Raw genomic sequence first — 15,042 nt, 5'->3', positions numbered from 1 at the left:
GAAAAAAAAAGAAATGTTTAAGATAACAATCTAATCTAAATTATAAGATAAATGCAAGTAAGTAATTTTGCATTTAAGAATTTAAAACTGATAGTTCCACAGAGTGGTGATGAGTATATTATACATACATATGTATGTGGATTTTACAGGGTGTTTCAAAAGTCCCTGAGGACATACAGGATTCATTCTCAGTGTGTCTTTGCATACAAATGCAAATCTTTTTCTATACTTATTATAATAAATACGGAAAATGCCCCTCATGTGCTTTTAATAGAGACGATATTTTTGTTGTCAAGGTCACTAAGTAGAAGAGGGGCCACAAATGCCATTTTCTGCATGGAGACTCAGGGACTTCTGGCTCATTCTTGTAAATTAGTTATCCACATAAATATGTATAGACATACGTAGTATGCATAGTCACAACATAAATATATTTAACATTTAAGAAATTTTAGATATTCTACTGGTAAACTGACATATGTATGCAATATAAGTTGTATTTATTCATAGGAATTTGATTTTTTTTTTTTTTGGTTGTTGTTCAAATGTACCGTTAGCTTAATTGTTATTTCTTTCCCAAAGTTGTTAACAAGACTCCTTTATAAAGAAGCGACATGTTTTACTTGCACATATATTTTCTTTTTCTTTTTTTAACTGAAGTTTAGTAATGAAAATTAATATCCACGAATAAGTAACTAAATGATGGAATTTTCCTTTTTTTTTTTTTAGCAATTTTGGTTTTCATTTTATATTGTATAATTGTTTCATTGAAACTGTGTTTTAAAAAAAATTGGATCGAGTTAATGTTTTTTTTTTTTTTTCTAGTTAAGAATCACAATATCTGATATATTAACATATGTCAGCTTCCTACAGGAACCCTAAGGGTCTGCCCACCTGTGATGTCATAGTAAGGAGGGGCTTTTCTTCAGCAGACTCCTCCCTCGGTATCTCCTTCATCACCATGGCAACAGCCTTATCTGCCGCCCTAGAGCCTTTTCCCTATAACAGTGAAATCAACAATGACTTGTGTCAGGAGAAATCTTTAACTTATTTTTTATCACAAGATATTCTAATGTTTAAAGAGCAATCCAACATAAATGAAGAGGTAGGCTGCTGCAAGTGAATCTTGAGGCTTTTGGCTGAGGAGAAAACACACAAAATCTGAAAAAAGATTACTTGTGAACTTTTTAGTTAGCTACTTTTTCACCTTTACAGCTGACATATTACATTTAATTTTAACATAGTATTTTATATGTATAATATATTTTAAGGCAATTTACATGACATGACAATTTTTATAGTATTGATTTAAAAACACTATAGATTGCCTGTTATGTTCATTTAAAAATTATTCCTATATAATCCCTAAGTGTTTTGAATGACAGTGAGGAGTCTGGATTAGGGATTAGGATCAGGGTCTCACTCCCACAGAGGACTTTTGCTCGGTGATCTCTGGAGTCTGTCATTTTTGAGTGGATCGGGCATAAAAAGTAAACGTGTCATAAAACCTCTAAAAATTCTTCGGCAGCCTAACATCACAGGAATTCACCCAGCTTGTTTATTTTGGAGAGGTAGTATGAAAAAAATTTGCAACTCTCAATGTTCTTGAGATCAAAAAATTTTAATAGAATTTTAGAAATGTCTTTTAATTGGAGAATCTCATAAATCCAGGTGTAAATAAAGGATGATTAATAATAGAGGCAATGATATATTGATATCTACAATTTTTTGGCCTCATACAAGCATAACTATGGACTGTAAATGGGTATGCTGGTTTTCTGGGGTTTTAGTTTACCAGATTATTAAGTTTTTGAGAGTAGATAGGGCATAAGGGAAAAAAACAAAAAACAAAATATCACCTTCCCAACCCAATTAGCAACATCTCATACTATGTAAAAATTAAATAATCTTTAAACACTTCAAAAACAAAACCTTCCATTTTCTTTGGTCTCTGGGCAGAGCCTCTCTGGAGAAAACAACCTTATACTAAGTGCACACGTGAATATCTGTGTTGTAAATCTACTTAAAATACAAATGTAGCACACAGAGATATAGGCAAAGAAACAAAAATGGACATATGAGGGTCCGTTGTCTGAAAGGGAATTAAGAGCTACGGTCACTATTAACTCCAGAGGTTAATAAATCTTGATAGTCTCTATGCAACTAAAGAGGATAGAATTACATTATTATCTTTGGTTTGCACAGGGCTTTAAGTATTTAAAAGGTAGGTTGACTCTAAGAAGCAGAACATTGTCCATTTTTTCAGGCATTGCCTTTCTAAAATGTAATGAGTGGCAGCTTTTATTTATGGGAACAAAGAAAAACTTTCTGTATACTTACTACATTTAAAAATGTGTGAATCTCTTTACAATGCTGAAAATTTGTTTCTTTGGTTTGTAACTTAAGAACTAGCATTATTGAATGATAATGTGTTATTTCTATGATAGAAAATCAACTATTAGAGATTTTATTCAGCAGATATAACAGTGGTAATTTTCTTTTGTGTTCTGAAAAGTTTATATGGGCACAATCCTTAGATTAACTGAATTCTGGAAGAATAAAGGGCAACAGTGATTCACTGCATACAAATTGGGGTGCATAATGATCCCAGGTTTTTCCTTTAATGAAGCAATGTCATCTTCCTAAAATAGAGATACATACAGTTCTGAATTCTGGGAAAAGATTTATGGCACTCAAACTGACATTTTTTCAAAATATAAAAATTATTTGGATAAAACATTACATACTGTAAGCTCAGTATACCTTTATAAGCTACCCTCATCGACAGACTATATATAGTTTAACAAATATTTTTGCAGCTTATTTTTTTCAAGAGAGCAAAATCATTTGTGAAGAATTCTTTCCATGCTCCAAGAGGTTTAATAATATAGCAATAAACAAAGTGGCATGCTTATATTTAAATTCCTAATATATTTTAAAAAACATATCTAATGTTACAAGGTAAAATTTAAAAAATAATGATTCAGACTCTTTTCTTGGGCTAAGAAAAATATCAATTGATAAGCATCTCAAAAAATTTCAGGTCAATATTTCAGTATACCATTTATTTGAAATGCTACCAATCTATAAACTACGTATAGGTATTTTTCACATGTGCAACTATAATAGCTAGAATTAGCAACGGACATGCCATTTCACTAAAACAAAAACAAAAGAAAACAAAAATTAGTCCTTTCATGCTGAACTCTAGAACAAAGCAGTGGTCAGCTAGAAAGGATGTATAATAAACACATGCGGTGCTTTTTATTTCTTGCAGAAAAACCCACCAAAGCCAGGGTCAGGTCACTTTTTTGAAGACACTGCCACTTTTTCTTCAAGGTTACACCTACTACCTGAAAAGAGTCATGACACCCAGGTTAGTGCCTGCTAGCAACTTTTTTGCTTTATAGCCTTTTGGCTTTTGAGTTATTACCCCATGAGCCTCACTGTTTCACAAGTGTGGTATAGTCCGAGAACTGAGCAGGAAGGTCGGCCACGTGACATCTCCATGGTGTCTAAAACCACTGCCAAATCACATGAATGCACTCATATATCAAACCAAGATTTCCCCCAGATTGTATTGCCACCTCCACCTGGTACCTTAAAATCAAGCTGTGTCATTTCTGACTTGTCCATTTATCTTGTGGGATAATGCTTCTAGAATTCAGAACCTGTCTGATAATTGAGTTGGCAATTCATGAAACTATACAACTTGGCTTATCAGCAGCTCTGCAGGGCTGACAGTAATACAACTGTGCAGGTTTTTTTTTTTTTAATTCAGTGTCTTAAAACATTGTAAGAAATATATACACATAATTATCCATAGTTCAAGTTCAATTTTCTAAATAGAACTACACCATAAGGTCAATATTAATCTATTATTTGAAACATCATGAAGACAGCAAAAAGGAAATATACACTGACTACACACTCAAGCAAATAAATGGATTTAGATTACATTAAACCGGTATGCTTCTAAATACGTCATTCTAGCCACAAGAGAATAGTGAAACTTTACAAGTTGATTATCACATTATGACACCCTCTAGCAATTATTTCAGCCTATTTCTTTTCAAATAATACTTCAAAATCACCTTTTACCACTTCCTCATTGAATCTCTTGAGATATTTTTGACTGTTTAGAAAACAGTATCAGCATAAAGGGAAACCTCTCTTTTTTTGTGATTTGCTGTAGAAAATTCTTTGATTTTTAAAAAATTTCTTTTATCATTTTGTTTCTTCACAAATGAAATATATAAAATAGTAGCTTTTCTAACAAATAATAATTCTTGAGAATAATCTTTTTAACTAATTTCTATTATAACACCAGGCATAAATGAATGAAACACACAGAGTGTAGCAAGTGACACTAACATTTATTAAGAAAACTCAATTTTGGCCCACTTCTTCTTCTTCTTCTTCTTTTTAAAATATAGAATATAAGAAACAGAGTAGAAAATATTGGAAGTCACAGGATCTTCTCAGGCTGGATACCAGGCTGTGAAGCTATGAGGTATCCTCAGATGAGAAGGTGTGGGCTCTAGGCCTGTCTCACAGGGAAGGGATCTAACCTATTTAGAGAAGTTACTGTGTGCTGAGCACTCTGCTGGGTGTTTTGCATGTTTCTACTTGTTTGATCTCATGAGAGCCCTGTGGCGTAGGCATTACTGTCTTTGCTAGACATTTTTGGGCTTTGAGGCTCAGAGATGGTGTGATTTGGCCAAGGCCTCAAAGCTAAGCCCGGATGGGAACCAGACCCACTTCCCAGCCTGTGTGCTTCCTTCTCTACCACACTGTTCTCTCTCCATCCAGCTTTGTTAGGGGTGGGAGGGCTCTTCCACTCTGCCCTCATCAACTGCCCGAAACGCAGGGTTTCCAATGGTATCACCCAAGTTTGGGGCAGCAACTACTTCTCAGTATAATTGCACAGTATGGATCTAAGCAGATATTTCGGAGAAATATTTTCTTTAGTCTGCAGTGGTAAGAATCAGCCATCCGTAACTTCACTCATGAGCACATTTCTAATAAAATGTTTTCGTTTGTCCTATCTTATTAGAAAATGAACCTAACATTTCACATACACACAATTTTTTCTGTTTTGTAAATCTTAATAGGCTTATAAGCTTTAGCATCTCTACAATTATTATTAAATGCTAACTCAATGCCATGAAATGCCATCTTCACTAGGATTTTCCTGAGATCTATCTTGGACACATGAAATAAAATAAGTAATTTCAGAGTAACACAGTCCATTTGTAAGCAATTTTCTAGTTGCAGATTCTATTACTGCTACTATGGAGTGTGTAACTTAAAAATTATTTTTATTATTCTTAATCTGTCGACAATAATACAGAGGCTCTTTATCAAAGATATTAAACAGAAGAAACGGAGATATATTAAATTAGGGGAAGAGTAAAAGACTACAATACTAGACATCTCTGCTAACCCTAATTTAGCTAATATATGAATTTAAATAACAGTCTTCCTTTTGTTCTGATTGTAAAATTAATATATGCTATTGCCAAAAATTGAGAAAAAACAGAACCAAGAAAGTTAAAATAGCAACCCTAACATTTTCATGCATTTTCCCCCCAAATTTTATATTTACAATATTGGAGATTAAACAGTTTTTTTAGGATGACTGTTCTGAGGATAGACAAACTACAATCAAGTTTACAAATGTGAATGTATTGAATATATTTCTTCATACATACATACATGTAATCAAATACCTGCCATTTAGATCATTTTAGCAACACTGTTTGAAATGAAATGATATTCAGTATTGCATATGCTGAAAAATTACATATCTCATAAATTCCAGACCCTGGGCTTAACATGCACCTGCGGGAAACTGACCACAAAAAGCCTAATTTCTGATGGCTATTCTTGTCTCTCACGTGCAGAGCCAGGATAACCTTCTTTTACTCGGGAAGGTAAATGTCATGATAAGTGTCATGCTCTCTTCAAACTTCTCTTTCAACATGGGAAAACGTCAGATCAATGTTGCATGAATGGTGGTGATCTTTGCCTACCATATTATGTCTTCTCCTAGTTGTGTGTTCCTGTACATTTCTTCCAACATAGAGTAGGGTTCAAACCATGCTGGTTCTATCACAGTAACATTTAACTCATCCCCACCTCCAACAGAATGTTTGGTAAATTTTAAAGGTGGTACAAATAGAACTAAATCTGAGCATACTGGTCAATCCTCGGTTCTAAACATCCTGAAGGAAGCACAGATCTAGATGTAAACAATTGGGAAGCATGGATGGAATGCTCTCTTTTCTTAACTAGCAATTCATATGAGGAATTGAAAAATCATTATGAATTCACCATTGGTTCAGTGATCTGTTTATAGCTGGAAATAATATGATTACTGATTCCTTAATAGGGGTAGTCAAGTTGCAGTAAGGAAATTGATGCCTCTAGTTAAAATAATGACACACGGCATTTAAAAGGAAGACATATAGTTGATTTGTTGATTCTCCATATCTTTCTCTCTTACCTTTTTTTTTTTTTTCTTCCCTCCAGCATTGTTTTTCCCAGATGACTCTCCAAACCACCACCTTTGCAATGAAGTCTTCTGAGGTGAATGAGGACTGATTCTAATTACATTCTACTATATAACTCCTATGCCCTCGGTTTGTGTTATGTGCTATTTGGCACTTTTTGTTGTGTGTGGTGTATGTGTATGTGGTAATGGGAGAGTCGTGGATAACAATCTCTTTAATTCTAAACCTCCACACATGAAAGTCGCTGGGATTCCACGCCCCCCGCATGCACACTCAGTGTCCTTGGCCTGAATGATTGGTGTAGGGGGTCGTTATGACTTTTATAGGCCCTCAAACTTTTGCCTTCATGGGCCCCTTCCTCCATAAAAAAAAATGTAGAAGACTGTATTTTATGACTAAGCTGTATCAAGAAAAATATAATCCAGACTGAATTTATTATTACACATTCATTATTATAATAGTCATTTTTGGGGGTTCTGATTTTAAGAAAGATATAATTAAAACATTTTTATGGGCCCTTAAGAGTATCTTGGGCCCTGTGAGCTGTGTCCACTGTGCTGGTGCATAAGGTGACCCTGGGTTTGTGTCTTCTCCATAGTCAGTGTGGTGTCCCTGGGGCTGCTCTCTCTCTCACCTCTGGGTAGTCCATTTCGGCAGCAGCTGCTTCCATCACCGCCTCAGCACCTCCACAGCAGCTGTTCCTGCCCTAACAGGCCCCCTTACCACCAATGCTGCTCTTACTATTTTTGTTCGCATTCAGGGAGTCTCCCCTAACAGTACTCCCCAGTCAAAATAGGTGCCCAATCAGTAGCTTTCATCTTGTAGTTCTTAAAACACCCTCAGAAAACCTGGAACATTTAGGCCTGAAGCAGAAAACACTGGTGTGTAAAACTGATGTGACTCTTAAAATGTGGTCTCTCCCTCAGAAAATAGGCCTAAGCACTTTAGTCTCTCCTGTCTCAGGGTGTGTTCTTGACCATCCAGAGGCACTTCTGAGGAAGTTGAGTCCACCTCTATCTCTACTTTTATTTTAAAAAAATCAGCCCTCAATGACCAGAGTCACCAACTGGTCCCAAAGCACTCCTTGTCATTTTTTCTAATTTCACAGTGGGTCACTCGAGGAACAGGATTGCCCATACCCAAAATTCCTGAGTTGTGCATGGAGATTAAGCTCCTCCCAGGGACCTTGTTATAATCCTTTATTTTGTAAAATGTTCTGTGACTGTCTCATCAATGAAACTACCTTGTCCGAGCAAAGATTGTGCTTGATTCTTTTGAACTACTTCGCATTATTTGGTATAGTGATAGACACTCAAGTTCACTCAGTAAATACAAGTAACTATTAAATACCTTTTTCACGTGAAGGTACTGAAATCACGTAATATGGCCAACTCTGACAGAAGGTGATTTTGAATTACATAAAAAGTCTTAGACATTTAAAGAAATGAAATAGTTTCAAAATAAAAATAAAATCTAAATAAAATTTCATTAAAATTAATAAAATGTTACCAAGTAAAGATGCTTAAAATTGGCTCTGAAGGACAGATAAGACTTCTTTTTAATTAACAAGATCCATTTGTCCACAATTTACCATTTGTTTGTTCTCTGGAGAAGGTTAAACATTCCCTATCTCACTCCCACCTTGTCCCCAGGCATATTTACTCTGCTTAGCAAGCTTTCCTGACAAAGGGTCAAAGTCACATCACTCAGTGTTCACTCATCTATAACCAGTTCTCAATTAGTGAAGTTTTACTATCAGGCTTACTCTGATTAATGTGGCTTTAAATTTCTTGGAACCTATTTTGCCTTAATATTGAGTTTCTCTATTATGCACCTGGAAACAACTTTTGCTACCTAAAATGGTCTGGTTTAAAAAAATTGTTTTCTTTTGACCTTGTTTGGCTTATGCTGAGGATGACATAAATAATACATATTCAATAATTAAGAAGTAATGTTTAATTTCTGGTATATGTTTTCCTTTCTGGTATGATAAATCCCGAATTTGTTATTTATATTTATATAAATATATTTATGTTTGAGAGGCCTTTGATGATTGTGTGAAATATGTAACCAAAAAAATGCAATGGTAATTAGAGGGTTACTTTTGTTATTTTCAATTCCTTGTTAAATACCTCAGATGATTTGCAAAACAGGCATTTGGGGGAGGGGGGTTATTTTTAAGCAAAAGGAAAAAGACTGAAAACACAAAGTTCTAAAGATTACTTTGTTATTTTTTTCTTTTCAAAAAATATCCTCCCAAATACAAATACTCCAGACTACTTGTATCTTACTTGCACAAATGGATACATATCCAACACTCAAGAGAAAGTAAGGTGTTATGAGAATCATTCATCACCAGCATAAACAGTTGCTGAAATTCTGCTGAATCAGTGGTGTTTCGGGCATAGGGAGAGGTGAGACATGGCCTCTTTCTGGGAGGGGTTAGGAGAAGAGGTATTGAGGTCTGGTTTCTAAGTGCTTGAAATTAGCCAAGGTGGTATAGTACACAAGATAGTAAAATGTGGAAGGATAGTGGTGTGGAAACTTGGGAGGAACCATGTACAAAAAATCAGTTTCTTTATCACTCCCGTCTTTTCCACATATTCTTGATTGGAAAGTTTTGCAAAGAAAATATAATAAATAAGAATCCCTGTAGATAAATATGTGGTTAAGAAAATGAAACAGTTCCCTTGAACTGATTTGATTACCTGTGAAACTCTTTTTCTTATCGGTGATTAGATGCATCCCCCAACGTCTTGCCCCTAGTAAGTAAAATCTATTTACCAAGTAAAAAAAACAAGTCAGAAGAAAGAATTCCATCCCCCTACCAAATTGGAGGCCTTTCAATATTGACTATTGCTATCTTAGAGCAAAGAAATTGAATCCCACCTCTTTTAAAAAATAGATGTAAAGACCATGTGGTAAATATATTGTTACCAAATTTTTGAATTTGAGATAGCAAATTTATGCAGATGTCATAAGGTAGAATTACACTGTGTCCATTTTCTTTCTAGAGGAGGGCTAGTAACTAGTGAACTTGAATTCCCCTTTATGAATGTTTCAGGCAAACTCTATTCCTAATTTATGAATAAGAGCTGTGGACTTGGAGTCTGACTACTCAGTAGCCTTCTTTGTATCTTTCCTCATTTTCTGGCAGGTGCAAGTTTTTTACCAGCTTGTTCTCCAGTCACCAAATGCTCCCGTTTTGTTGATGTAACTTAGGAAAACTAAATTACAGAAACTAGGCTAAATTCACAAGCTACTAGCCAAAAAGGTCTCAGCTAAGGTACTCCACCTGCCTGACTTCCCTGAAACAGAGAAGCTGAGGCTTTGGGCATTTCTATTCTAAAATTCTGGATCAGACTCTGGCATCTCTGCTTATCTTGATAGTCCTCTGGGGGGTCATCGGCAGTGTGTGAGCTGGCTCCTCCCTAATGCCTTCTGGTTCCTTAAAAGGAAGAACAGTCTTTCTCACTCTGGGGAGAGGAGTTAGGGAAAGTATGGAGAGACACCGGAGTGATGAGCCCCAGTCACTGTGTGGCCATGGGATTAACAGCTAATGGAGCCGGTGTAGCCTCCATGGTCAGCGGAAGGGAAAGAAGGATTGCATGGTGTGGCATGCTGGCGCAAATACCACGACTGGAGTCAGAAGACCGGAGTTTCAAATCCCAGCTCTTTTATAAATTATTCTCTCTAAGGCTTCATTTTACCTTCTGAAAATAGGATAGAAATACTATATTTCTACTTCATAGATTTATGAGAATTAAGTATGTATGAAAGCACTTCCACAACGCCTGGCACATGGTAGGTACTCTATAAATATTAATTGACTCTGAATGGTTACTGCTGAACTCATGGACTCTGTGGGCTGAGTGTCCTTATGAAGTAGGTAGCAAAAGATACAATATTATGTTTGTGAGATTCATCCATGGAGTAAGTAGCAATAGTTATTACATTCTATCCACTGTATAGTATTTCATCATCTGAATATACCACAATTTATCCATTAAACCGTTGACGGACATTTGGGTTGTTTCCAGTTTTTGGTTATTACAGAAACCACCGTAATGAACTTGAGTTTAGAAGCCATATGGAATGTAAGAGGAGCAATAGGTATGAAAGCAGTAAAGAGATTTCAATAACAGCAACAGAGGCAGAGAATAGTCACAGTATGGAGAGGAGACCAGGTTTGGGATGACCTAAATCAAAACCATATGACCTAGCAATCCCACTACTGGGCGTATACCCTGAGAAAACCATAATTTAAAAAGAGTCATGCACCACAATGTTCATTGCAGCTCTATTTACAATAGCAAGGACATGGAAGCAACCTAAGTGTCCATCGACAGATGAATGGATAAAGAAGATGTGGCACATATATACAATGGAATATTACTCAGCCATAAAAAGAAACGAAATTGAGTTATTTGTAGTGAGGTGGATGGACCTAGAGTCTGTCATACAGAGTGAAGTAAGTCAGAAAGAGAAAAACAAATACCGTATGCTAACACATATATATGGAATCTAAAAAAAATAATGGTTCTGAAAAACCTAGGGGCAGGACAGGAATAAAGACGCAGACGTAGAGAATGGACTTGAGGACACGGGGAGGGGGAAGGGTAAGCTGGGAGGAAGTGAGAGAGTGGCATGGACTTATATATACTGCCAAATGTAAAATAGCTAGCTAGTGGGAAGCAGCCACATAGCACAGGGAGATCAGCTCGGTGCTTTGTGACCACCTAGAGGGGTGGGATAGGGAGGGTGGGAGGGAGATGCAAGAGGAAGGAGATATGGGGATATATGTATATGTATAGCTGATTCACTTTGTTATAAAGCAGAAACTAACACACCATTGTAAAGCAATTATACACCAATAAAGATGTTAAAAAAAAAAAAGACTTATAAGGCAGAGAAATCAAGGCTCCGAAGCAAGGCCAGGATGCTGAATCTAGCCACTAGGGATAATGAGAAATCAGTTTCTAATGATCTGAGATTAGTAACTGTTATGGTCTGAATTGTGTCTCTTCAAAATTCATATATTGAAGGCCTAACACCCAGTAGCTCAGAATGTGACTGTATTTGGAGATAGGGTCTTTATTAAGGTGATAATTAAGTTAAAATGAAGTATTAGGGTGGGCCCTAATTCAATATGACTTGTTATAAGAAGAGGAAATTAGGACATAGAAGGAAGACTATGTGAAGGCACGAGGAGAAGACAGCCATCTATAAGCTAAGGAGAGAGGCTTCAGAAGAAGCCAATCCTTCTGACACCTTGATCTCAGAATTCTAGTCTCCAGAACTGTGAGCAAATAAATTTCTGTTGTTTAAGCCACCCAGCTTGTGGCACTGTGTTACGGACACCCTAGTAAACTAATACAATAATGAAAAAAGTACCCATGATTACTAAGTAATCTTACTTTCGTATTTCAATAAATTGTTTAGAAACATCCAAAGACAATTCAGTTACAGGTCTATTTTAAGCCTTCTCAGTTAATTCCTTTTGCGATTTCTAATCTGATCAAAAGGACTTTGTGGATATTGAAAACTATAAATTTTGAACCCAGGTGGCCAAAATTGGCCACTATGGTGATATCCCATCAGGGACTATGACCTACTTGTCAGGGAGTGTTACCTAAAAGAAATTCAAATGAAGATTGTGCGTGGAGTGGTCAGCCAGTGCCAGTAGGAGCTGTGTGTTGGTTCCCAAACTTGAATTGAGATTTTAGTGACAACATGTAAAAGTGAGAACTCAATATACACTAATAATTTAAAAAATCAGCAAAATCCTATTAGCTGAGTAAATTATTTTCCATATGTATTTGGGTGTCTACAGTATCTGAAAGAACTATTTATTATTTTGAAAGAGTAATTTGATAAGGCTACACTATAATGAAATGTAAAAGCTAATGGACTTCCCCTAACAATAGAAAAACAAGACAAATCTGGATCTGGCCCATTCAGGTAGCAGTTGCAAAACTCCAAGGTACCATTAGATTGCTGATGAATTCACAGACTGTGTTATGTGCTCTAGGGTTGACAATGGTAGGGCCCTAATATGGTAGGGCCATATTAGGAAATCTATTCAACCGAAGTTATATAAACACAATAAAAAAGATGACCTTCAACTTTCAAAGTCTAAGAAAGGCTTCAACAATAGAAGATCTCAAGAGTGTTAAAACATTTCTAGCAGTTTTAAAAGTATATATTTCTACTAATGAGTTCACTGGTTTGTCTGATGAATTACAAATTGACACCACATTCATATCTTGTTTCTAAATTCTGAAGGACTAGAACATTTTGGTGGACCACTGAGTTCATGGAGGTGTTGAGTCATTTCTACACCCTACTTTAGGCAGATTGCTTATATCGCCCATACTGGAAATAATGTCTTTAATCTATGTCCCAAGTCACTACAGGCAAAAGAGTGATTTGATAATATTAATTTTAAATTGCCAACGAAGTTTTTCTCAATCTCCTAAAGATGGATTCTCTGCTATCCCTTACATTTTCTTCCTCCTGAATGTCAGATATATATCAAAATAGATTAAGTTAACATTTAAAAGAGATTTGGCCTGAACTTATTTCAACCTACTAAATATTACATTATGATCTATTAGTTTGAAAGATAAAAGCAACTACATGATAGTGATATTTCATTAGACAGATTGAAATTGATTCTAATTCTAGATAGATGTTATGTGTATAGAAAAAAATTAATTTCTTTAAGATCCTAGTTTTTCCCACATCAACATATGCCAGAGTTTATTAAGCTTTTAAAAGGTTCGCAGAAAGTATAAAAGGTCTTAGATTCTCCACTTAAGCTATTCCTCTAAACACTAAATTGAAGAAAGCTCAAAATGGTTTAAATCTATCAAAATTTGTCTGAAAATTTACCATTACTCTTCCCTCCTCCACAGATTAACAATATCACACTATTTCCTTTTAGCCACTTATAATCTGTTCAGTTATAGTAAAACAAAAACCTAATTAACCAGTATCCTCAATTAATTTTTCCAGAAAATGTCATGTTTAGAAGAAAAAATTAATTTACAAACAAACAACCTCATTTGAAGGATACTAAAGATTCCAAGTTATGCCCCACAGTCAGTATATATTCAGCCCATCTCTGACAGTTACATCTGGGTACCACTCAGTAAGGAAAGATGCACTGAGTAATAGCCCTGAGGACAGTAAAATCTCCATTCTTCAAAGAAAGAATTAGGTATAGTGTTATTGTACTTAGTAATACAGAAAGAAGCATTAATACATTTTAGAAAGATCTGCCACTAAAAAAGTTTTTTTTCCCCTTTTGGTCAATCTTGATGCGATGAAAAATTTCAATTAATAACAACACTCAAATAGCTCTGAGTGTTCTGGTTAATTGAAACCTTGTAATATTTCGCTAGACTCAAAAACACAAAGACTTCTTTTTAACTTCTTATACTTAAACACACTTTTCCTCAAATGTCAACACCAAAGTAATAGAAGATCAGTTACTTTAAAGGCTTACTTCCTGTTTTTTTCCCTTAGTCCATCACAGATCACAGTTGCTTTTAGTTGTGACACATACATGTATGTCATATATGTTCTGTCATATCTAAATATATATATTATATATGTTATCTATTACTATATCTATATCATGGCTAACTTATGCAACTGAATAAAAATGTTAGATTCATTTTCTAGTCTTATTTCCATCTATAATAAACATTTGTTGCAAATGTCTTTTAAGAGATTTTAAATTTCAGTAAAAATATAACATACTTTGCTGCAGAACTTGTATATTAAAGTCATCAAAATTTAGAAATTCCAGAAATATTTTTTTCTGCTTGACCTTTCCAACAACTTAAAAAAATTTTTTTCAGTAGGCTTAGAGTTAAGCTGACATTTTCTTTGAAAAGTGAGAATGAAGCTGTTTGCATTTTTACTCTCATTAAAAAAAAAAAACGCTTATTTTCTTAGAGAAGATTTAAATGGAAATAGAAATGTGCTTCTTGACTTTGGATATTTTAATATCATAGTGGTTTCAGTTATGACAACAATAATACAAACTATGTCACAGTAAACAAAGAAAGTGATAGTTTTTGAAAGAATTTAACTTGGATTTCTCTATTATGGAACTTATTGTCTATTTAGGTCTCTTTTAACTAGTATTGTATAATTTTACTCATTTATTTGTTTTAGTTTAAATTCTGTGAAGGTTTATAGTTTGCTTAAAAATCATATCATACCATGTCAATATTTTTATCTTTTTCCCCTTCTCCAAAATGAACAATGAAATTAGGTACTTCATACGCTGGGATCTTTTATGAATGTGGTTTCCCTCTATATGATATTTGTGACTGCAGAGGCAAGAGCAAGAGCTGACAAAAATACACAGACTGGATCTTTCATTTGATTAGCCTGGGTTTCAGAAAGTTGATGTCTCAAGTGCAAACGTGGTTCAGAATGTCAATCTTCCTACAGGGCATCAAATTTCAACAGAGGACAGTCCAAATTGTAAGAGTTGCCTGGCATCATGAAC

General features: G+C 35.0%; 1 protein-coding gene across 5 annotated transcripts in view; it reads right to left on the bottom strand.

The window, feature by feature from the left end:
• PEX5L (peroxisomal biogenesis factor 5 like) overlaps positions 1-15,042 on the bottom strand; it is a 176,815-nt gene that overhangs the window by 100,714 nt on the left and 61,059 nt on the right. For 3 of the 5 annotated variants that reach the window (XM_061193380.1, XM_061193382.1, XM_061193377.1), the window contains exon 3: positions 895-999. The exons of the other annotated variants lie outside the window; for them this stretch is intronic. In XM_061193380.1, coding sequence (XP_061049363.1) covers positions 895-999 — 105 coding nt within the window. The remainder of the gene's footprint in view (positions 1-894; positions 1,000-15,042) is intronic. 5 annotated transcript variants of the gene reach the window in all.

Source organism: Eubalaena glacialis, chromosome 6, assembly GCF_028564815.1.
Source record: "Eubalaena glacialis isolate mEubGla1 chromosome 6, mEubGla1.1.hap2.+ XY, whole genome shotgun sequence".
NCBI classification, from domain to species: Eukaryota; Metazoa; Chordata; class Mammalia; order Artiodactyla; family Balaenidae; genus Eubalaena; species Eubalaena glacialis.
The sequence above is the reverse complement of the archived record's forward strand: the minus strand, read 5'-3'. Positions and strand labels throughout refer to the sequence as shown.